At 36.9% G+C, this 24,753-nt stretch overlaps 1 protein-coding gene across 4 annotated transcripts in view; it reads left to right on the top strand.

Moving 5' to 3' along the window:
- Window positions 1–23,748, top strand: part of TFRC (transferrin receptor) — a 100,947-nt gene extending 77,199 nt beyond the window's left edge. Inside the window, exons 1-19 of one of the 4 annotated variants that reach the window (XM_019723660.2) lie at window positions 5–136; window positions 4,048–4,106; window positions 4,661–4,871; window positions 5,448–5,628; window positions 6,867–7,013; window positions 7,189–7,288; window positions 8,879–8,992; window positions 9,607–9,705; window positions 10,517–10,656; window positions 12,403–12,560; window positions 13,302–13,421; window positions 14,798–14,883; window positions 15,103–15,166; window positions 16,087–16,154; window positions 17,053–17,111; window positions 17,334–17,415; window positions 18,924–19,145; window positions 19,995–20,135; window positions 20,746–23,748. In XM_019723660.2, the coding sequence (XP_019579219.2) occupies window positions 4,071–4,106; window positions 4,661–4,871; window positions 5,448–5,628; window positions 6,867–7,013; window positions 7,189–7,288; window positions 8,879–8,992; window positions 9,607–9,705; window positions 10,517–10,656; window positions 12,403–12,560; window positions 13,302–13,421; window positions 14,798–14,883; window positions 15,103–15,166; window positions 16,087–16,154; window positions 17,053–17,111; window positions 17,334–17,415; window positions 18,924–19,145; window positions 19,995–20,135; window positions 20,746–20,988 (2,271 nt within the window). In that variant the 5' untranslated portion in view covers window positions 5–136; window positions 4,048–4,070 and the 3' untranslated portion in view covers window positions 20,989–23,748. Of the gene's footprint in view, window positions 1–4; window positions 137–793; window positions 813–1,680; window positions 1,820–4,047; window positions 4,107–4,660; window positions 4,872–5,447; window positions 5,629–6,866; window positions 7,014–7,188; window positions 7,289–8,878; window positions 8,993–9,606; window positions 9,706–10,516; window positions 10,657–12,402; window positions 12,561–13,301; window positions 13,422–14,797; window positions 14,884–15,102; window positions 15,167–16,086; window positions 16,155–17,052; window positions 17,112–17,333; window positions 17,416–18,923; window positions 19,146–19,994; window positions 20,136–20,745 lie in introns of those variants that run through there. The other 3 variants (XM_074330138.1, XM_074330126.1, XM_074330131.1) reach the window with 3 other exon arrangements.
- Window positions 23,749–24,753: the final 1,005 nt, after the last annotated feature.

The raw sequence follows: 24,753 nt of genomic DNA on the forward strand, positions 1-24,753 counted from the left end.
ACGTAAGCCCGCGGGGGAGGGTCGAAAGAAGCAGCGGCCAGGCTATAAACAGCTGGCGGGGGAAGGCTGTACCTTGAAAGGGTGTTAGCATCGGCCGGTGGAGGCTTGGGTAACGGTGGACTGAGGAGGCGCCCGCGTGAGTGATATGCCGCTGCTAGGACACCGCCGACCCTCCTGGCCTCCCCTCATCCTGCGGGGCGGGTCCCGATGGTCTGCGGTGCAACCCCACTCGGTGCTGTTCAGCAGCTTGGGGAACCGCAAGGAGGCTGCTGCGCCTCCGGGTGGGGCGGGAGGGACGGAGCGGGGCCCGCGTGCGGGTGGGAAAGGGGGCCCGGAGCGGGCTGCAGGTGCCGCGGGGTGGAGCGGCCGTGTAGAGTGGAGCCGTCCTTCCCTTCTCTTCCTTTCTGTGCCCTGCTGGTCTCGGTCCCTGAGCGGCGAGTGGTTTTCCTGTGAGGGCTCGATGAGGGGTTACCAACTGTCGCTCTGCGCCCCGCCATTCTGCTTCCGGCTCCTCGGGCCACCCCGATCCCTCGTCCTCAGTGTCTCGCCCCTAAAAGATGCTGGTCCTCTTGGGACAGCCCTAGGCTGTTGGCTCTGAAGCCACTTGTCCGCCCAGCGCGGGGCACGCGTCGCTGCCGCAGCACCGGCCAGCTCTGCTGCGAGCACGTGGCTGCTCTAGGAAGTGTCCCCAGGGAATGGCTGTCGGGGTGCGTGGGTGACCTTGAGCTCGTAGCCTTTCACTTCCTCGGGGCTCGCCCCGGGCCCTGTTCTCAGTGCTGAAAGAGAGAAAGCTGTCCTGGATTCGATTACAAGTGTGTCCTGGGTATTTAGATGGGGTTTCTGTAAGCTGTGTATTGGAACTCTTGGGTATAACCTGATCTTTCTTGCCGCATGCTGCCTCTGGGCTCTGTATATGGATTCTCAGTTTCCCCGAGACAGAAGCCGACAGTGAGCACGTTAAGGTTTTAGGCTTGCTAGGCTCTCCTCACAATAAGATGGGAGACCATGGAATAAGACACTTTGTGAAAGCTCTGGTCTAAAGGCTAAGTAAAGGCTATTTGGATTGGAATCGGCTTGTACCTTCAGGACATTAGCGATTTGGTCAAAGGGCTGTGCTGTACTGACAAACGCCTTCGAGGCCTATTGTGTCACTCGCTGGTGGACAGCTCGCTAAGGTGGTAGTAGGGAGAGTGGCTAAGAAAATAGTATTTTGTGACTGAACTCTTTTCGGTTAGCATTTTCCCTTTGCTCCCTGCTTGTAACGACCTTGGGTATACCGGTATCAGAGAACTTGATTGCTGCTACTTTTTCTTGTTCGTTTTTTTTTTTTGTTTTTTGTTTTTTGGTGTGTGTGTGGGGGGGGCGGCGGTTTACAGGATTGAAGTTGGAAATAGTTGTCCTGGAACAGAGGTATTTGGATACCTGATACCTTTATTCTAGTCTTAAATAATGAATTTGGAATACTAGATGCTGATTCATTTGTCACTGAGCTGGGGAGTTTGACCTTATTGACAAAGACATTTAATGTGATTTTCAGTTGTTTTTTTACGGTGAAAATTAAGTTTAGGCTAAGGACTTGTTGGCCCTGCTGTTTTTTTCTTAGTTTTGGATTATAATAAACTCAATATATTTCACAAGAAAATCCAGAATTAAAATTTTTTTGTCATAGATATAAAATACTTTCAAAGTCTCTATGCGCACGTAGCATAGCACCCTTTAACTTGTTTTTGATGGACTGTTCTTGTTAAGTAATGGTGTGCTTCTAGCCTGTGCGGAAGATCGTTGGATACGGAAGACCACCTTGGCTAACTGCCCTAAGGTGAGGCAGTTATTTGCCTCTGATAATGTATTTAATCTATAATGGAGCCAGGTTCCCAGCTAAATTTGAATCCGACAACAGTGAAAGCTAGTTACAAATGATCCTCTGAGGACTTTTGGAACTCTTCTGTGCGTGTGCCTTCTGTATGCTCTTGCAGACGAGCACTGCACAAATAGATTGCAATGACTTCAAGTGGTCCGGACCTTCCAGTTGGGCAATCTTTTTTCAGAAAGCTGTTTGTTTTCTTTGTTATGTATAAAACTTAGGAAATAACTTGTGTGGATATCATAGAATCATTGTGTTCTTCACAGATCCAAGGTTAAAATAGGAATTGCCCAGGTCACACTTTTTTTCCTCTAACTTGATTTCTTTTATATTATAGTCAACTTTGTGTCTGAGGGTTGAAATATTATAGAAATAACATAGCTATTTTTCTTAGTAAAAAATGTACTTAGATTTTAATTATACAAAATCCTGATTACATATTGTATTAATACATATCTGTTTCTGTAGACTTGCAGTTATTTAATCTCATCATTTATTTAAATCTTTATTTAGATCATTTATTCAAATGTTACCACTTTAGTGTTAAAATTAATTTAAAACTAGAAACCTTGAGGAATGGCTGATTGAGATGAGAATTAAACTAGTAAACTGCTTTTTCCTAGAAAAGGGTGATTAAAACTGGTTCAGGGTGGGGCCTTCTAGTTCTGGCTCTAGTGATTGGGTTTGTATGGTTCAGGTGCCGTGGTAGTGATAAGCGTTTTGTACCACATGGGGCAAGAGATTGTGCTTCTAAGAATATGATCTATTTATTGGTTATTGGCTCTGGTCTTTAAAACTTGGGAATTAAAAAAAAATTTTTTTGTTAATAGGTTTTCATAGACTTTTCTAATTTCAGTTTATGTAATGGGTTGTTTTACAAACTGTATATCGCTCACAGCTTGCTTTGTGCCACGTGGGTGTTAAATGTGCTGTTAAGTGTACTCGTATAGGAAAAGCCTTAAAGTAAATAATATGAAATGTCTATGTTATACAGCTCAACATAATATCACTTTCAAGCATCTAGATACATTCAGACCAAATTAATTAGAAAAATCCAGATTTCAGTTAATACCTGTGCTTTAACTTGAATGGCACTCTCTGTTGGTTACAGAGGTGTGTTTTGCTTTGAAAAAAGTTAAGATTAATTTCTTAATATTTCTGGAGATGAGCAGACAATTTCTATAATCCGGTAACTCATTGAACTGCATTTTTAGATAATCAGGTTTTCAGCCTTGAACAAGTCACTTAACCTATCTCAGATAATTCACCTCTTCATCTGTAAAATAGCGTACTCTGTTATTCTTTTTGCCTCAGAGCTCTAGCAAGTCATTTGTAGGAACTGTTCGTTTAATCAGAAGGATCAGATTTTTCTCTCCTTTTTTGTTGGAGATGCTTTGTTACTGATATATATATATATATATATATATATATATATATATATATATATATATATATATATATGGCATGACCAGTCTTGACTTAATTCTCCTTTGGTTTGGGTTTTTTCTTCCAGTGTCATTATTGTTGTTTGTATTTGTTCCTTTTCTTTGACTACTAAATTCAGTTACTTAAATCTGCTTACTATGGATGACATCCTAACTAGTTTTCCCCACAGTTTTGATTTTGAAAAACTTCAAACCTACAAGAAAAATTGAAATAATAGTAATGTATATATCCATGAATCCTTTACCTAGATTCACCAATTGTTAACAGTTTGCCACATTCACTTTATTTCTTATATATTATTTTAAGCTGAATTATTTGAAAGTAAGCTACAGACATCATGATACTTCATCCTTAAATTCTTAACCATTAATCTAAGAACAAGGGCATTCATCAAAAACACAATACCATTATCACATTCCCCAAATCTAACATTGATACAATACTGTTATCCAGTATATAATCTATGTTCAAATTTCTTATTTCTCCCAATAATGTCCTTGAACTTGTCCTTACACCCACCCCACCTTGCCTCAGTTCAGGATCTAATCAAGGATTACACTACATTTAGTTGTCATGTAAACTAAATATCTTGGTTAAAGACCCTTTCTAGAAAGGCGATAATATATTTAAGAATAGAAGTAAATTTGATATACAATAATCTAGTGGGATAATGAAAAGCCTTCACTAATCTGATATAGTGGCATCTATCTCATAAAATTCTCTTATGTTTTTACTAGGCTCTTCTGTGTGGCAGCCCAGAATGATGGATCAAGCCAGATCAGCATTCTCCAACTTGGTGAGATATTTTAAGTTATATTTCTGTCACCAGTTTGCAAGCATATGAAATCTACAAGCATGACTTTCACCAAGTAAGCATGAAATAATACCCAAAGCTGTCATCAGGTATGCATTTCCATTTGAAGTGGTGGTCTCGAGTTGGAACTGATCCCACAAAAGAAGAATATGTGTAGTCTTGAGTAGAGTTCATTATGGAAAGGCTTGTAAGAAGTTTCAGGGTATGTGGGGTGTGGTGGAGGGGGACTGCCAAGAAGGTAAGATGAATTCAAAGAAAGCACAGATCAAAATGTATCTGAGTAAACATACATAACTGAAACCCTGAAAGAAAAGGCTGAATGAGGTGAAGAAGGCCAGTGTGTGATCTAGCCCTCACCTGCCATTGACAGAACTGGGCACAGGGAAGAATGTTGATTTGAAAGGGGAACCTCTTTTTCCTTAAGAATACGTAGAAAGTCATGGTAATGGCCCAATAATAAGTATAGTACCTGACCAAAGTTTTTGTAAGTGTTTCTACTACCTTCTTTTTCTGTCTCTCTTTTGTTAAAATCTCAGTTTGGTGGAGAACCATTGTCATATACCCGGTTTAGTCTGGCTCGGCAAGTAGATGGAGATAATAGTCATGTGGAGATGAAACTAGCTGTAGACGAAGAAGAAAACATGGACAATAACATGAGGGGTAATCATGCCAAGGTTGCAAAACCAAAAAAGTTTAATCGATATTTCTGCTATGCGGCTATTGTTGTAATCATCTTTTTCTTGATTGGTAAGTGGCCATTCAAAACTTAAATGTTCCTTGTCACCAACTGTACAAAGTTTGTTAATTCAGCTCAGCAAACATTTATACTGTACTTTGTTGTGTGCCATTGAGCTAGGCACTGGGAATCTAGTGATTAAGATTCTATACCTGTTTTTGAGTGTAGTCTGGTGGGAGAAGAGAGACATAAACCATTTCAGCGTAACATGCAGATGTCATACTAGAAATATGCGCAGGATATTTGTAGCATAGAAGCTTGGCCTAAGGATTCAAGGAAGGCTTCTGGGAAGAAAAGATGCTGTGTATATTTATAAAGAACCATAGAAGATCAAAATAAGCAGTTTTTCTTTCAGGGGATTCCCAATTTGAAAAGGTAACTGCTTACAATAAAGTTACTATATAATTTATTACATTGAATATTTTGAAATACATAAAACTGAGATGCATTATTTACTTTCAAACGGCTTAAAGTTGGATTAAAACCAGTATTTTCAAAACTTAGCTGAAAAATGTTAATAATTCCTGTAGGAATAGATTATAAATGAAATTCTGTGAATTCAGTTCTGAAACTTTTTTACCCTTTAGGGTTTATGATTGGCTACCTGGGCTATTGTAGACGTGTAGAACCAAAAGTTGAATGTGGGGAAACAGAGTCTTTCGAAACGGAGGAGTACTTCCCTGAAATACCTTCCCGCTTATCTTGGCCAGACCTCAAAGCAATGTTGTCAGAGAAACTGAATAACGTAGACTTCCTCAGTACCATCAGGTAAGCTTGAAGCTGCTTCACAAGTTCAACCTCACCACCTAAACAAATACTGATTATTAGGTGCAGTGGAATAAAACGAAGGTGACAGTCTGGAAGAAAGGCTTTTAAACGTAGGGGAGATTTCCCTTGTTTGGTTAGAAGGTAAGGAGTCAGTAAAGAATGCAAATGATGTTGATAGGGGGGAAATTTAGAACTTTTGTGAGGACTCTCCTTTTTCTTAAAAATATTTCATAGGTCCTTGATCTTTCTGTCACCTGGTTCTTTGTAGCTTGTTGCTTGCTGTCAGATTTTCTTCTGCTCAGATTTTCCATCTTAACTCCTTGTAAGTAATGCTGAGCTCTGCTACTCCACAAGGGCATCAGTAGCCTTCTTAATCCTCTAGGTCAGGACTAACTTGATTGCCCAACTTGATATGTCTCTATTATTCCTGGATTTCTTCTGGTTCTCCCTCATTAATCCATGCCCTAAGAAGTGTCCTTAAGGTTTCTAGACTTAGATTTTTAAGATCTTCCTTAGACACTTAATCTAACTGTAAAGAGCAAATTCATCTTTTACCTTTTGCTAGCTCCCTGTAGTTTCAATGGAACAATAATTATTTTAGTCTTAAATTAGAAATCTTGACATTTTTTACTCTATCTCGTGAATACTTCTGTGTATACCGTACACCAGGCGTTATGGATAAAGTGAGAGTATAGTCTACCCTTCCCCTCAAAAGATCAAAAAACTAATATGCTGTGTATATTTGTAAAGAGCCATGGAAGATCAAAATTGCTTTCAGGGGATTCACAATGCTTCAAAATAGGTGAAAATTGAAGCTGTAATCTTGAGTTCACTAACAGTAATGCTCTCTCATTTTGCTTATAGCGAATCTCCTGGAAACTGCTCATTTCCCTGAAAACTACCCTAAGCAGATATATTGTATTGGGATGGGGTGTTTTATAGAGGTTTTAATGAGTTTGAAGTTATAAATTGAAGTTTGGGGTCACAGTTATTTAAATCTGATGTGTGGTATTGAGTTATACTTTTAAAACAATTTGCTTATTGAAAATTATTCTGTATGTACGACACTGTAGTGCATATACTTACCCAATTATAATAGTGTACACTTGAAACTTAACGTAATGTTATTAACCAGTGCTACCTCAAGTAAAAAGAAAAATTTTGCTTGATATTTGAGTTTAATATTTATTTTAAATTAAACTTTAGTTCATTTAACAGTGACTTTTTTTTTCCTCCAGGCGGCTGAATGAAAATTATGTCCCTCGTGAGGCTGGATCTCAAAAAGATGAAAGCCTTGCTTTTTACCTTGAAGATCAATTCCGTAAACTTAAACTCAGCAAAGTCTGGCATGATGAACATTTTGTTAAGATTCAGGTCAAAAACAGGTATGTTGAAAGATGGTAAACTTGTTTTATAGAGATAGTTATTTTTAGGTATGATGAAAATAGCAAAGACTTTCAAAGTAAATAATGCTAGTCAAATTCTAACTGTATTGAAGCCATTTAATTTTTTTGTCCAGTTGTGGTCTTAGCTTCATTTTAACTTAATCTTTTCTAACAGTGTTCAAAACTCGGTGACCATAATGAGTGCGAATGGCATGGTATACCTGGTGGAGAATCCTGAGGGTTACGTGTCCTATAGTAAGGTCGCCACAGTTAATGTAAGTGGGGCACAAAGTGCACGACTTTTTTCTCAGTTGAATAGCTCAAAAACTCACTGTCTTTATTGTTCTTAAGTGTTACGGTATAAAGTTACTTGTAAAATGTTACTGATCGTGAGCTATTCTTGTTCCCAACCCTCCTGTGCCCACGTTAAAATAAAATCCCGTCTTCGTGTTGGTTGGCAAGGCCCTAAGTCTCCTACTGCTCTCCTCTCGCTGCTCTGGCCCCTCTAACCTCCCTGTCATTCTTCCAACACTCAAATTCAAGCATACACTCACCTCAAGGCCTTTATAAAACTTGCCTTTCCCTTTGCCTGGACCACTCTTCCCTAAATATCAACATGTTTTTTTTTTCCTCACTTTGTATAAGTCTCTTCTCTAACATTACCCCCCTAGGGAATTCTTCTTTGATAATCTTATCAAAATGTCCTTTCTCTAATCACTTCCCCTTATCCTGCTTTATTTTTCTTTGTAGTGCTTATGGCATCTGACATTATTCATTTGATTCCACAACTGGAATGTAAGCTACACAAAGGGCTAGGGGTCGGTTTCATTTACTGCTATGTCCCAGAGCCTTGGACAGTGTTTGACACTTGGTGGTATTTGTTGAATCAATGCATATATCAGATCCCTGCTTATGTGGGGACAGATGATAGAACTAACCATCTTGGCTGGAGTCTAGTCTTAGCTTGGTTCTTTAATTCTTGAGCTTATAAAATTTAGGCAAATGTGGCCAAACTACTACAGAAATTAAAAAAAACAGCTAGATAGAATAGCTCCGTCTAGGTTTTTCAGGTTAGAAACTGCATATTTGTATGTCAGGGCTATCTAGTGGATGACTTCCGAGCCAGATGAAGTTTTATGGTTATTCTGTGTCTACTTGGTTTACCTGTGCTATATCACTTTCCCTGGCTACCTACAAGCCAAGGGTTTGGAGGTGGGTGGATTGTTCTGTTAAAGAACATTGAGGGTGTTAGTTCTCCAGCAAATATTCTATATTTAGATATTTGGTTGTTCATGTCAGCTTATAATTGTACAACTGAACTCTATGGAATTTAGAAACATTATGATGACAGCTTATATAAACATCTAAAAATTTATATAAGTCACTTTGTTGTAATAGACAATTTGTGGGCAAATTATCAGAACTTTCAGTTGACACCTATTCTTTTATGTCCTCACTTGTCTGGGGTTCAAGTGTGGGAACATGTCATTGGTGCTGCCATGGCTAGCCTACAATATTTATATTGGTATATACCTCTGTTCAACATCCTGTTACCCTTTCTCTTTCCCCAAGATATATGAAGCAATGTAAAATAGATTAAATGTAAAGTAATTAATGTAAATAGGTCAATGTAGATTAAAGACAGCATGAGATAATGAAAGACATGAATACAGGAGGCCAGAAGTCTTGACTTTACTCCTGATAACCCTGACCACTTTGGACTTTAGAACTGTAATATATCCTTTGTAGGCCTTGGACTCTTTTTATCCCCCTTTTTTGAGCTTGATCTGTAAAACCGTTCTGTCTTAGATTCTATGGCTGTTCTAATATCATAATGTTCACTAAATCTAATGTCTTTATTCTAGGGTACACTGGTCCATGCTAATTTTGGCACTAAAAAAGACTTTGAGGATTTAAGCTCTCTTGTGAATGGATCTTTAGTGATAGTTAGAGCAGGGGAAATCACTTTTGCTGAGAAGGTGAGTATGAGTTATTAAATACATTGGTATCCTATCATTTTTCTGTTAAAATGGTATTGTTAATTTTCTTTCATTCTGAAAACCAGCAGTCTTAAACTCTCATATCTAATAATATAATTTAATGTATTAAAGTGCTTAACAAATCAAATGAGTTGCAATTATCTAAAGTTATAGGATACTTCAAAACTGTGGCATATCCACTGGAGTATTTTGTAGCCATTGTCTTTCAGTGAAAATGAACTAATCACAAATACTTACATGAAAGCAATTTAAATTGTGTCTATGTAACCAAGTTTTATGTATATATAGAATCCAGTTATAACTATGTCTTATGAAAAAGAAAATTAAAAGTCAAACCTAAACAAGGTACTAGTGTGGAACATATCAAAAGACAGTGGTTGTCTTGAATGGGTTTTTATTATTTCTCTTTTAAAGTCTCCTTAATGAGTTTTAAGGCTTATATTTTTTCTAAATATGAAAGCTATTTGAAACATTTGAGAGTATCAGTGTAGTCCTCGGTGACCCTTTGTCCTTTAGCATAAAGTCCAGTACGTATTATTCTGATTTTATATTATTAGATCTTCATTTTCTGAGCTTTATGCCTTTTTCTTTAGGTTGCAAATGCTGAAAGTGTAAATGCAATTGGTGTCTTGATCTACATGGACAACAATAAATTTCCCATTGTCAGTGCAGATGTTGCAGTCTTTGGACATGTGAGTTCTTATTTCTTGAGTAAATGGGTTTTCGGGTTCTCCAAATTATTGCTAGATTTCATATACATTAGTAGAACTAGACCTGTGCCCTCCTTAAGTACTCTTTTTTCCTGAGAGTTTTAGCAGTAAACAAGAAGATGGATTATATGACTTTGAGACCTAGTTATATTACTTATGGCTAAAAGTACTTTATCAGTATAGTCGTCCCCCCCTTATCTGTAATTTTGTTTTCAGTTATCCATGGTCAACTGCGGTCCTAAAACTATTAAATGGAAAATTCTAGAAATAAACAATTCATTAGTTCTGACTAATGTGTGATGAAATTTCATATCATCCCACTCTGTCTAGGCATGATTAATTCTTTAGTCTATCAACCTTGTATACACTACCCATCCATTAGCCACTTAGTAGCCATCTCAGTTATCAGATTGACTATCATGGTATCACAGTGCTTGTGTTCCAGTAAGCCATATTTTACTTAATAATGGCCCCAAAATGCAAGAATGCGGATACTGGCAATTCAGATATGCCAAAAAGGAAGCTGTGAAGTGTATGTATGTATAGGAAAAAACATAATATATATAGGGTTTCGTACTATCCACGGTTTCAGGAATCCACCGGGATCTTAGAACATATTGAGAATTTGGCATATGCCATATTAAAAATGAGAGTCACATAACAGTAGAGCCACTCAGACTTTCAGACTTGAAGGTGCTAAGCTTGGGCTATAGCCTCGTACTGAATCTGAATCTTACAGGGAAATTTATTGAATAAATACCGGATAGGGCTAATTACTCTTTTGTTTTACTAGGCTCATCTAGGAACAGGTGACCCTTATACACCTGGGTTCCCTTCTTTCAATCACACTCAGTTTCCCCCATCCCAGTCATCAGGATTGCCTAATATACCTGTCCAAACAATTTCCAGAGCTGGTGCAGAAGAGCTGTTTCGGTAAGTTCTTACCTGAAAACTGTTTTGCAGGGTGAGGTTTTAAGATTAGGGAGAAATAATCTGTTTAAGTTGATTTAACTTTAATTGGCTATAATTTCCACATTTGAAACATTTAGGGGATGGATAGCTGTTAATGAAATTTTTCCTCCATAAAGTAATATTAATAATAGACATTGGATTTATAAACTCAAGGAGTCCTTGAGTAATATTCCTGGCATAGCTTCTGCTTGAATACTTCCTGTAGTAAAGCACTTTGTTGCCTGGGCAATCCATTCAGTTATTGGAGAAGATCTATTAGAATTCATGTTGAACTGAAATTTTATTTCCTGTAACACCCATTAGTTCTGGATTTTCTTTTTAGCTGTAGAACGATTCAAGTTTTATCTATAGATTGAATATTCTCAGTTTTCATTACAATTCCAGATGCTATATAGCCATGATTAGTCCTCCTGGATATCCCTAATGTTTAATATCCCGCTTTAAAAACAGAACCCAGTCTGATTGGAATAAACGTCATTAATTTTTATCTTCATCTGGACCTATTTCCCACCTGGTCTTAGCATAGGATGTAGATCTAGTTTCAGACACTTGGGTGACCATTTATTTGCTGTGACATAGAGCAACTGATCATGTTTCTTTGACTTAATTGGGTAGCTAAAATATATTCTACCTAATAGGGTGATTGGTCTCAAATAAGGAGCATCTACATGTAAGGACTTTATAAAATACTATGTGACTATTAATAATACTGTTTAAATCTAGGAGGTATTTGTAATAGGTGATTCTTACTGACTCATACCAAACTTAGAATCAGGTAATTCTTCACACCACCTAATCTGTGCAGCCAGCCCCCTATCTTATACTTGTGTAATGGGGGGTAATAATGTTTTTACATACAATTGATCTTCAAACAACATGGGTTAGGGATGCTATGCTGACACCCCTGCACAGTTGAAATCCGTGTATAACTTGACTCCCCCAAAATTTAACTACTAAGAACCTACTGTTGACCGGAAGCCTTACCGATAACATAAACAGTTGATTAACACATACTTTGTATGTTATATGTATATGTATTATATATATTATATACTATATTCTTACAACAAAACTAGAGAAAAGAAATATTACGCAAATCATAAGGAAGAGAAAATACACTTACAGTAATGTACATATTGATTGAAAAAGATCTGTTTATAAGTGGACCCATGCAGTTCAAACCCATGTTGCACAAGCATCAACCGTATTTATGTAAGCAAGCCCCTTTAGAGCAGTCATTGTTTGGATAACATTTGAGGAACTATGTAGGGGGAGATACCTAACTATTAAGAGCTTGAGACTATTCTTTTATAACTGAGATAAGCCTGTATACTACCCTTGTTAGTGGAGAGAGGAGCTATGAGAATATATTATATTAATGGACTTTTATATAAGAATTTCATTCTGAGTCCTCCTAGTATCTAGTTCAAATATAAACCATAGCTATGTCTCTGGCAGAAAGGTACACGTCAGCAGAGGAAGGTAGAGAACTTTTAAAACATTGGTTAAGCAAGGAAGTAACTCATTGTTTTCAGATGACTGCCTACAGACCAGAGAAAGACACGAATGTTTAGTCTGTAGGGAGTAAATTTTGTATGTTCTCTTATGTCCTCTTAACATAGAACTTTACTGGACAGTTAAGGACTGATTTTGTAAACCTGGGGAAAGTAACCACTCGGAATGCTGGCCTCTGTTCTTTACTTCTAGAAATATGGAAAAAGACTGTCCTCGTACTTGGAAAACAGATTATTCATGTAGGATGGTAACCTTACAGAATACGACGGTGAAACTCACTGTGAAAAATGTGCTGAAAGAGATAAGAATTTTAAATGTCTTTGGTGTTATTAAAGGCTTTGAAGAACCAGGTAAAGGCCCTTGTGTTTGCTTGTTTTTTTAAAGTTTTTATCTGTCTGTCTATCTCTATTTCTGTTTTCTTCACTCTGAATGATGTGGCCAGAGAAGGGAGTGCAGGAAGGCTGGCTTGCCTTGGTTTTGTGAAATGCTAAATCTTTTCTGCTGTTTAGCAAACTGTTTAGGTGTCAGTTTCATTGGGAGGTAATAAGGTCCTAGGAAACTAACCATTATGATTAGTAAGTTGCTTTTAATTATTGAGTAAGCCAGCGCTAAGCAAATTTCTCCTTAAGGGGGCAGATAATAAACATTTTGCAGGCCATGCAGTCTCTGTTGCGATTATTGAACTCTGGTGTAGCATGAAATCAGCCATGGACGATACATAATGAATGGGCATGTGGGCTGTAGTTTGCTGATCCCTGGAATAGGTCATGTGTGTGTTTAAGTGCAATCAAATAGTCATATCATTTAGTATGGAAAGCCCTTGGACTCCACAGTCAATGAGAAAACGTAGTGAGTAATGTAGAAAAGGGGTAGCAATACTAATAAAGAAAAAGATTCGTATTGTTATATAAAAGTTTGTATCCCCAAAGTCCTAAGTCAGATCTGAAGTAAGGCTCTCTTATTCTTAATACATATACTATATTTTTACCCTTTTACTAATGTGCTTATTCTAGATTTTGATATTAGAAAACAGTTTAAGAGCTGATTGTAATAATGTATCTTTTTTCTTTCTTTTTTTTATTTGTTTTAAGAGCACTATGTTGTAGTAGGGGCCCAGAGAGATGCCTGGGGGCCTGGAGCTGCAAAGTCCAGTGTGGGAACAGCTCTGCTATTGGAACTTGCCCAGATATTCTCCGACATGGTCTTGAAAGGTAGAGTGCAAAATTTGAGAACTTAAATATCTATGTGCTACATGTAGTTCTAAATGTTATAATGTGCTTTGCTCACTTTTGCCTATGTCACTCGTGCTAAACCCTGAGTTCTTAAGTATAAATCAGATTGTCTTTTGTTATATCTGCCTTTAACTTTTTTATTAAAGTATAGTTAACATACAATATTATATTAGTTTCAGATGTACAACATGGTGATTCGATATTTATATACCTTATGAAGTAATTACCATGATAAGTCTAGTAACCATCTGTCACCATACAAAGTTATTACGGTATTATTGACTATATTCCCTATATTGTACGTTATATCCCGCCTTTGACTTCGAAACAGTTTTCCATGCAGTGTCTTTATTGCACTGGGATTCATCAATTTCTTTTGAGACACTGGGAAGTGTTATATTGGGCCCCAATTCTTAGTTTGACATACCCAGAATGATATGGCATATCTAACATGGTCCCTAAGGAATCTCTTTGAAAGTAAGCAGTGGCATACCTCTGTATTAATAATGTTCTACAGTTTTGTTATAAATTTATAATGTATAATTTGATATATTTATATATTATAAATATGTAAAGGCTTACTTTCAAGCCTTTCTCTCATGATATTTGCCACTCCTTTACACCAACCCACCCACACATGCAAACCCGCATCATATTCTTGAATCTTTGGTTCATAGGGTAATTGCAGTGCTTAATGTTATATAAAAGTACATCAATGCAGAAAAATATGTAGCTTTGGCAAGGGGAAGGATGGAGGGCAGTGGCGCATATATCCTCCAAAGGAGCTGTCACTAATGTAATTTTTCTGAAAATTCTTTCCTATAACTTAAATTTGTGAATTTTTATTCTATTTCGTAACAATTGTTTTTAAAGTAATCCAGTGTTTTAAGTGACTTCTAAGCAAATATGTTCTCAAACAAGATACACTGTGATTTCATGTAACTCTTGGTCCAGAAGTTAAGGGACCCAAAGAATGGAGATGAAAATAAGAGACTTCCAGTAAGCTGGTCCTTGCTATGAACTTGAAATTTTCTTTGCAAATGATGTCCTCCCCTGTTCTTTCTAGATTACTTTAAAACATTTTTTAAATTAATTTTTATTAAGTATAGTTGATATATAATAATACATTAGTTTCAGGTGTGCAACATAGTGATTTGACGTTTATTTCCTTACTATGTGATCATGTAGATTACTTTTAAAATTTATTCCTATTTTTGTGTTTACCTGGGGCCTCAAAACAAAGGGAAAGAAATATTTTTGAATCTGCTGTCTTGATTAGAAGTTTCTGATTTTATCTTGTCAGTTGTCTAACTATAACTTTCCCAAGATAAAACTAACTTTTTGTTGTATTTTAGATGGGTTTAAACCCAGCAGAAGCATTGTCTTTGCCAGCTGGAGTGCTGGAGACTTTGGAGCTGTTGGTGCCACTGAATGGCTAGAGGTATTATCTATACCCAGAATGGTAACCAAACTTCTGTTGGCCTAATTTATCCTCCAGAAACCACGCTCTTTTAGATTGGATTATATCATTTTTGCTTTTCTATATTTAGTCTCGATAGAATCCAAATTTAAAAAGAAACCCCTAACAATAGCTACTCAATGTGATACAATAATTAGGTTAATACACATTAATACATTAGTCTTTTTCCTTCTATTCTAGGGATACCTTTCCTCCTTGCATTTAAAGGCTTTCACTTACATTAATCTGGATAAAGCAGTTCTTGGTAAGTGTCCTTTTCATTAGCTGTCTATGAATTCAAGTAAACTACTTATAGAACAGCAGAAGAAAGCATTCTAAAGCAGCACTTGTTATTTTTTACGTTGCCCATAACTCAAATCAGATGGACTTAGCTGTCTCTTCATAGCGGATTAAGTTATAGAATGGGTGCAGATTGCCTTGTCTAGAGCACCAGTTCAGCAGCAGCAGGATCTCTGGGAACTGTTAGAAATGCAACATTGCAGGCCCTGTCCCAGCCCTTTTGAGTCAAGTTGGAGCGTAGGTCCAGCAAACTGTTCTAACAAGCATTCCCAGTGATTCTGATGCGCTAAAGTTGGACAAGAACCACTAGTCTGGACTATATTTTACAGCAGAAGGAACTAAACCGTACCATATAGAATGGTACTTCCAGAGACTGATTTCACATCTTGTTAGATAAAAATACCAGATAAGCAAACTTCTGAAAGAGTTTGAATGTTATTAAAAGTACAGGTGTAGCCAATGGATAAACTGAGAATAGTGAAACGTCTCCATTGGGAAGAAAAGGAAGGAGTTATAATTAAACGAAAACTTTATTAGAGTTGTCATTATTGCTGTTTTAACCTCTGCTGCAGAATGTATTGAATATAGCAAGCTTACTATAGCAGATGACTGCCTTAGCATGGATGAGCTAAAAGGTGCCAAAAAACAAATATTAAAGTATGGAAACTCAAGGAGTAAGAGCTTCAGTTGAGTCAAATTAAGGTTAACAGTCACTGAAGAACTTTGACTCCTAAATCCCATTTTTGTCTACTTCATTAAGAGGGTACTTGTTGTATATGCCACTGATCTGTCTTCCTCTTTGCCAAGTACTTTTAGTTGTAGAAGTAGCAGTGTGAAAACTGCTTGACTAGTAGAAGGGGTAATATTAAAATAATCTCTTTGCAGGTACCAGCAACTTCAAGGTTTCTGGCAGCCCACTGCTGTATTCACTTATTGAGAAAGTGATGAAAGATGTGAGTGTCTTCCTAATTATGAAAATGTGTAACTTAATTTTTTGTCTAATTTACATAAGGTGAAAAACATTAATATTTAAACCATTATAAGTAACCAATAATGGGAAATTGGAATAAATTTTATAGCAGCATTATTTAAGTCATGCTCTTGGCTTATTCGCCCCCAGCTATTGAACCATGTGAAGTGAGGCAGGTGATATATTAAGGACTCTGATCTCAAAAAAGATGTAGTCTATTTAGGAATATATATCAGAATTCCATGAAGCCTAAGCTGTACTGTAGGAGCCCACAGAGGGTTGTCTGTAGAGTCAGGATGCTAAGGAAGGTCTAAGTGGACTTGAACCTATACCTAAGACTTAAATAAGAAGGCCAGATGCAATTTTCATTGAATAAAGACAAATGCATGAATGACCGTAGTTTTGAATGGGCAAGGAACAAGATTTGCCTAAATGGAATTAGAGGCTATATATATTGGAGTAATTAAAATTGGAAGGAAACCAGGGTCAAAGAACTTGACCTTGATCCTGTGGGAAACTAGGGATTACTACAGGGTCTCCAACAAGGCTGTACTGTGTTTGCAGGTTAGACTGGCAGTAGTATAAAACGTATTAGAAGGAAGAAACGAGAAATGAGATAGGCATATTATGAAGGCTGGCGATGGCTTTTAAAATTGTGGTTAAACCACCTTTAAAATGTTAAGTAGGAAACACTTTTTTTTTCACCTTGATTAAAGGAATTAACAGCAGAAGCCTAGTAGGATAACTTCAGAAACTTGAGATTGTTTTAATTTATTTTTTCAAGAGGGTATAATAAAAATTAAATATTTTTATAAATGTTTATAGAGAGAAACATGTTTCAGAAGTTTGTTTCAATGATAAATTAATTTCTTATTTTACAGGTGAAACATCCAGTTACTGGGAGGTCTCTATATCGGGACAGCAATTGGATCAACAAAGTGTAAGTTGAGAAAAGTGAATGAACAGCTAATAGAAAAGCAGAATCACCTAGTAGCACCTACTGTGTTAGGTAGAGATTTAAACATAACCTTGTAGTGAGCTTACCTATACTTAGAGAGATTCAATTTAAGACTTTATTTGGGGGTAGGGGTAACATTGCATGGTAACACAGTTTTGTTCTTTAGAAAACTTTCTAAAAAACACATTCTTGCTTTTCTTACAGCGAGAAACTTTCTTTGGATAATGCTGCTTTCCCTTTCCTTGCATATTCCGGAATCCCAGCAATTTCTTTCTCTTTTTGTGGGGTAAGTCTGAAGAACTCTAAAAGTGCTGTATCTTAAAAGTCTTTTTTTGTCAATTTTGAGACCAAGGGTCCTAGAGTGCTTAAAATATTTTAAGAAGTTATACACATGCAGTTATTGCACACCACCTTATAATCAGTCTTAACATAGAATTGTTGTCTCAATTAGCTTAATTAGCATTTAATTTCCTAAAACTTCAATTAAGTATCAATTTTAATAACAAGGCTACCTATTGGACAGTGTAGGTACAGAGTATTTTCATCAAACAGAAAGTTCTACTGGACAATGCTGTTCTTGATACCTGTTGAAATACGGTTCTAGATGTTTGTCCCAGAGATGTTAGTTTCTTATGCAGGGATTATAGGTAAAAGTGCGGAAACCCCGAACTGATGTATGACTGTTATGAGATAACTTTGAACTGACCGAGTTGTAGGAAAACAAGATTAGCTTGGTACAACAGCCAATTAGAAGGCAGTGAACAGAATGATGAAGGCTTCTGTGCTAAAGTGCTGGAGTAGGAAAACCAGCTCTGTAGCGGGCTCTTCCAAGGGGTGACTAGATCCGAGAGTTAGTATTGGGATCAGCATGGTGGCTGTTGACTTTGGAATCAAATTGTTGATCAAGTAGAGGCCAGGTCCTTATTAGACTTCTTATCACTGGGTGTTTTAGCCTGGGACTGAAAGGTCTGAGGGGAAAGGTCTGGATTTGGAGATTAACGTAGCTAGAATTCCCTCGACCTGCTAGAGGAGCGGTATGAATTGTATTGAAATAGCTGGTTATTGTGTCTACTTAGTACATTGGGAAGAACTGTGTGTCATATCTTAGGGTGGAGGAAATTTATGGATGATTTCTGTTGACCTTCACAAGTTATGTTTTTCAAAATCATAATGACTTCCTAGATGTCAAAAACCTGGCAGTGCTAGTTCAGAGGTACAGATAATACAGAAATGTATAGTCTGAAAGTAAAAAATTGAGATCAGACCAAGGAGTTGTCAATGTGATTGTCACCATGGATTGAGCGGAAGACAGTTACTAAAGTTGTCTAATGGAGGTGGAAGAAGTCTTGTGAGCATCAGACATTCTTGTTAGAAAGGTAACGTTGTATGAAAGGATCAAGTGCTGCGTGATTAAGAAGGTAAACTTTTGTCTAAGAGTAACACTATATTGAAAGTACATTTCATGCATGCTCTCCTTCCTTATTGATACGGACCAAACTTCCTAGAGAGAGAACAAGGGTGTAACCTCAAGGAATTTGGCTAGAAATCTGTTCAGAGTATCTGATGTGATAGAACAGGGATAGAAGAAAGTGGTCATTTTTGTCGTAGGTTAGGTTCAGAGATAATGGCAAAAGTGGTGTCTTCAAGTGGTGGATAACAGATAAAATTGGGGTTAGAAATATATTAGAAGCAAGGGAAGAACTGCAGTTACTATGACCTTTGCGGTGAAACTGGAATATGAGGCTCCTACTCTTGTAACCCATCTGCGTACATTAACCTTGCTTTGTTTTCCAGGACACAGATTATCCCTATTTAGGTACTACCATGGATACCTATGAGGTACTGGTTCAGAATATTCCTGACTTGAACAAAATGGCACGTGCAGCAGCAGAAGTGGCTGGTCAGCTCATGATTAAACTTACCTATGGTGTTGAATTGAACCTGAACTATGAGATGTATAACGACAAGATACTTTCATTTGTGAGGGATATGAACCAATTTAGATCAGACATAAAGGTGAGCACTCATTAAAATCAGCTTCTTACTGCTGAAGTTTAAGCAGTTTGAAGAATGATATTTAGCTGTTTCTGGGAAAGATGTGATTGGTCACCAACGTACATTTTAAAGTGAACTGAGGTATAATTTTGCTTAGAATCCATTAACTCATTTGAAATCCAGGAAGTAGGGAGACTATGTGTTATAGATCTGGGATAGACGACAGCAAGTATTTCAGAACCTAGAACTATGCTTTCTATTGTTCACATAATCCAAGCAAACCCATAAAGAGGTGTAAGACCCAGAGACTAAAGAACCATGATTATGAGCCTATGAGTCTGGCTGTATATGCCTTTTGGAGATGACATGGATGGAGAGAGAACATAGCCAGGAGTTACAGTCTTATTTAGTGTTGATCCTGTGTGTCTAATATTCAAATGTTTGATAAAATCAAAAGTGGTTTCCAATTAATAACCAAATCTTAATTATTATGGCTTTCTTGAAACTTGAAACTATCTGATCAGAAAATGGGACCTAACAGATGGAAATAACTAGATTCTGAAGTTCGTTGAATCAAAATGCCTTATGTTCTCCCAATAGGGAAATTGAACTGGGAACAATATAATGTACAGGATTATATACTTTGATTAAGTAGGTTGTTAAACTTTTTGACAAAGATGGTTTTCTTATGAGACTAAGAATGATAATTACAGGGAGCTTAAGTCTAGCCTTTTCTGGATCTTGGGCTTATCTGTGAGTTCACCCCCTTTTATCAGAATCTTAGTTGCTACCCCTAAATTAGAAAGGTATATAGAATAACATCCTTGCAAGTATAACATCTAACAGTGAATGTAATGTCTTTCTGCTCAGGAGATGGGTCTGAATCTACAATGGTTGTATTCTGCTCGTGGAGACTTTTTTCGTGCTACTTCCAAACTAACAACAGATTGTAAGAATGCTGAGAGAACAAACAGATTTGTCATGAAAGAAATCAATGACCGTATCATGAAAGTAAGTAAACCCTTAGAAAAGGAGGAACTAAAACATGTTCGTTTTTAGTTGGGAAATCTTGCATTTCTAAAAAGAAGAGTAATAACTTTAGGAGCCTAGAATCCTTTGCTGCTTTTGAATTCAGAAATTTTAACTCTTACACAATCTAAAACCAATATATCTAAACTGTTAATACAGGAGACATTTGACCTAGTATTAATTATTTTAGGCTTTAAAAACATTTTGAAGAAGAGATCATTAGTTTTTAGCTGTCATTTTTTCTGTATTTCTATTGTCTAATTTGGCCCTTACCTGCTTTTATCCTAGTCTGCTTGGAAGAATTAGAAGACTATTACAATAGAAACTTGTCGTAAACCTTCACATATGTGCTCCAACCAAAACCAAACCCAGAAACCCAATACCATTAGAGTTTACTTTCACAAAGGAATTGACAGTTTGCTTTACAATGTTTAACATTAGAAGATTAGTAGCCTGGTTCTCAACATTCTTGAATTCAGGAAAATTTTAACATTTCAAGTGGGAGAATGACAGTGGTTTTACTATATCAGGTACTTTCCTCACAACAGAAGTCATAACACTGTAAGCTCTCTTTTATGTTTTGTTTTTGTAGGTGGAATATCATTTCCTCTCGCCCTATGTCTCTCCAAGAGATTCTCCTTTCCGACATATCTTCTGGGGCTCTGGCTCTCACACTCTGTCAGCCTTACTAGAGCACTTGAAGCTGCGTCAGAAAAATAGCGGTGCTTTTAACCAAACGCTGTTGAAAAACCAGTTGGCTCTAGCAACTTGGACCATTCAGGGAGCTGCAAATGCCCTCTCTGGTGACATCTGGGACATTGACAATGAGTTTTAAATGTGCTATACCCATAACTTAATCAGGGTAGTATGGTTTCTAGACTCGTGCTGGTTGTGCTCAATTTTCAGTAGGACTACAAAACCTAGTATTGTTAAAATTCTACCCAATCCTCTTGGTACTGCTAGATGTCTAAGCAGCAGCTTTTAATACAGGATAGGTACCTGCACTTCAAGGTAAAGTGACTAACCACTTAAAAATGTTCATCATAGAACATTTTCTCTAGAATTTTAAGTGCTTTATAATGGTAACTGCCTCTTTCCTGTTACAGTTATGAAAATGTCAGAACCAGTTATGTGAACTATTGCTGTAAATCCTTAGGACAGGAACTGGTAATCTTTTGAGTGGGAGGAGCAAGGTGATATCTGCTGAAAGTTAAAAGTGTTAGCTAAGTGTGTGATCCTCCATCCTCATTTGATGCTAGATAAGAGATACCAAGTTGTAAGAGCTTATCCTCCAAGTGAGATATATGCCTTCTTTAAGGATTTTGCTGGTTTCCACATCCCTGAATGAAACAGTTAACTTTCAGAAGTGATACGACTTGTTTTGCCAATGGGGTCTGAAATAGAGGTCCTTTAGCTGGGTAAAATAAGGCTCAACTGTTTATTGCAGGAGTTACCCTCAGATCATTTATGAAAAGAGGAGACCAGAAGCCAAAGACCTAGTACATTTTCTTTTCCTCTGCCCCCTCCCCCATAAGCCTTTGTTTAGTGTTTTGTTGTTGTTTTCCAAGGTATTTTGAAAGAGAACCAGTTTTAGGTGTTTAATTTCAAACTCAGTTTGTCAGACTTTAAATAACACACTGCCAAATTTTGGCCAAAGTGTTAATTTTTTGGAAAAGCTTTCTATCATTTTGGCACTGAGATATTTATTGTTTATTTATCAGTGACAGAGTTCACTATAAATGGTGTTTTTTTTATAGAAGATAATTATCGGAAGCAGTGCCTTCCATAATTATGACAGTTATACTGTCGTTTTTGTTTTTTTTTAAATAATAAAAGCAGCATCTGCTAATAAAACCCAACAGATACTGGAAGTTTTGCATTTATGGTCAATACTTGAGGATTTTAGACAACAGCCTCAAGCTAAATAAAATTTTAAAGCTAAGTATTATAGAAGAATTAAATTTTATTAGGGGTTTCTAATCAAGTTAGACTTCTATTTAGCCAAGTAGGTAAAAATGGTAGTTTCCCTAAATGCAGTGAATTGTGACCGAGTTATAAATTACTGTCACTTAAAGGCTGTGATCGTGCTCATGTGCAAAATTTTACAGCTCATTTTATCCAAGGTGTAACTTGAATTCGAATTTTGCAAAATTTCCAGTACCTTTGTCACAAACCTAACTCACATTATCGGGAGCAGTGTCTTCCATAATGTATAAAGAACAAGGTAGTTTTTGCCTACCACAGTGTCTATATCGGAGACAGTGATCTCCATATGTTACACTAAGGGTGTACATAATTATCGGGAACAGTGTTTCCCATAATTTTCTTCATGCAATGACATCTTCAAAGCTTGAAGATCGTTAGTATCTAACATGGATTTCCAGCTCCCTGTAATTCTCTGTCGTTTAGTTTTAGTTGCAGAAACATTTTGTGGTCATTAAACATTTGGTGGGTAAATGCAACCACGGTAAAATAAAATTACTTCCTTCAAGATTCTTCTTGCTGATTCAAAGGTTTTTAAATCTCATGATTTAAACGTAAAGATAGATTCAGGGTTGTTTTTAAACCTGATGGGGTGTTTTGTTATATTTGTGATTCCGCTGGGTCTTCTGTTTAGCGGGATAGTGGCATACATTTATAATGTTTGCTGTTGACAAATGAATTTAACTTTATCCCCTATATGCATGTTATCTCTTCTAAACTTAGTTTATACAAATTTGAATCCAGAACTGACCTTTTAGCTTAAAGCAGGGGAAACCTGTATAGGCGTTGTGGGGGGAGGGGGAAGGAAGTTTATGGGGAGCCAAAGCTTCCAAAAGGATCTTTGATTATGTCTGACTACCTACCTGATAGTATATGGTGGTCAAAAGTTAAATGTAGATGTGAAAAATTAAGTTTGAGGCTACATGAGTAAAGACTGTTTCCTATTCAACCATCACTATAAACCTGATAATCAGCTGTTATAGGGCTATTCAATACTGTCACCTAAGAAAAAATTCTTAGAGTCTCTTAAGGTTCTTAAACTTAATGTCATGTACTCAAGTTAAAATAGATCTAGGTTACAGCCTCACTGAATTTTTTCACTACTCAGTCTATTTAGTCTTCACAGAAGTGTTTTATCTTGAACTGATATTTTAGTGTAGTTAAGTAAAAAGGTCATTGCTGGGATTCCTGGTTTGAATATCATACTTTAATAAAAGCTCAGTGACTTCAAGGTATAATATGAATAATAGGTACACATTTTACAACAGTAAATCTCTTCCAAGTGATTTCCAATCAAACAAGCCGATAAGTGGTAAGAGGTTTAATATTCCTGAATAAAGTGTATATCTGACTAGTGATGACCTGCTGGTCTTCAGATTTTTTCTGCATTTTGAAGGTAAAGGATAAAATGTGTGTGCTGACCGTTACTGTGTTACCTCTTTGAATGTTCTTGAAATTTTACTTGGCTGAAGATGGCTTATTAGACTTACCAACCTACTGCTCAGCTCTATCTTTGTAAACAAGTGATAATGTCCTGATAATTGTATACAAGCTGGTATGTGCAACAATGTGGAGATTCCTTATCTGATTTAATAAACTGCTTGAACACTGAGTTGTCATTTTTTTAATAGATTTTATTTTTTTAGAGCAGTTTTACGTTCACAGGAAAATTGAGCAGAAAGTACAAGGAGTTCCCATATACTCCCTGCCTACACACCCTACCCCGTATCTTCCCCCACTGTCAACATTCCCCACCAGAGGGTACATTTGTTACAGCCAGTGAGCCTACGTTAACACATCCTTATTGCCCCAAGACCATCATTTACAATAAAGTTCACTCTTGGTGGTGTACGTTCTATGGCTTCGGACAAACGTATAATGATGTGTCCACCACTGTAGTACATTACACAATTATTTTACTGCCCTGAGAATCCTATGTGCTCTGCCTCTTCATCCCGTCCTCCTCCTTAACCCCTGATAACCACTCTTATTACTGTCTTCATAGTTTTGCTTTTCCAAAACGTCATGTAGTTGGAATCATACAGTATGTGGCCTTTTCAGATTGGCTTCTTTCACAGCAATATGCATTTAAGGTTCCTCCATGTCTTTTCATGGCTTGATAGCTCATTTCTTTTTAGTGCTGAATAATATTCCATTATCTGGATGTAGCAGTTTATTTGCCCTTCACCTACTGAAGGACTTCTTTGTTGCTTCCAAATTTTGGCAGTTATATGAATAAAGTTGCTATAAGCTTACACACATACACAGGTTTTTATGTAGGCATGTTTTCAGTTTATTTGGGTAAATACAAAGGTGCAGTTGCTGGATCATATGGTAAGAGTATGTTTAGTTTTGTAAGAAAATGGCAGACTCTTTTAAAGTGGTTGTGCCATTTTTTATTCCCACCAGCAATAAATGAGTCATTGTTACTCCACATCCTTGCCAGCACTGGGTGGAGTCAGTGTTCTGGGTTTTGGCCATTCTAGTAGCTTTGTAGTGGTATCTCAATATACATCTCACTGATGATGTGACATTGAGCATCTTTTTCTAGGCTCATTTACTAAGTGTATCTTTGGTGAGGTGTCTGTTCAGATCTGCCCCATTTTAATTGGGTTGT

Source organism: Rhinolophus sinicus, linkage group LG01, assembly GCF_036562045.2.
Source record: "Rhinolophus sinicus isolate RSC01 linkage group LG01, ASM3656204v1, whole genome shotgun sequence".
NCBI lineage: Eukaryota > Metazoa > Chordata > Mammalia > Chiroptera > Rhinolophidae > Rhinolophus > Rhinolophus sinicus.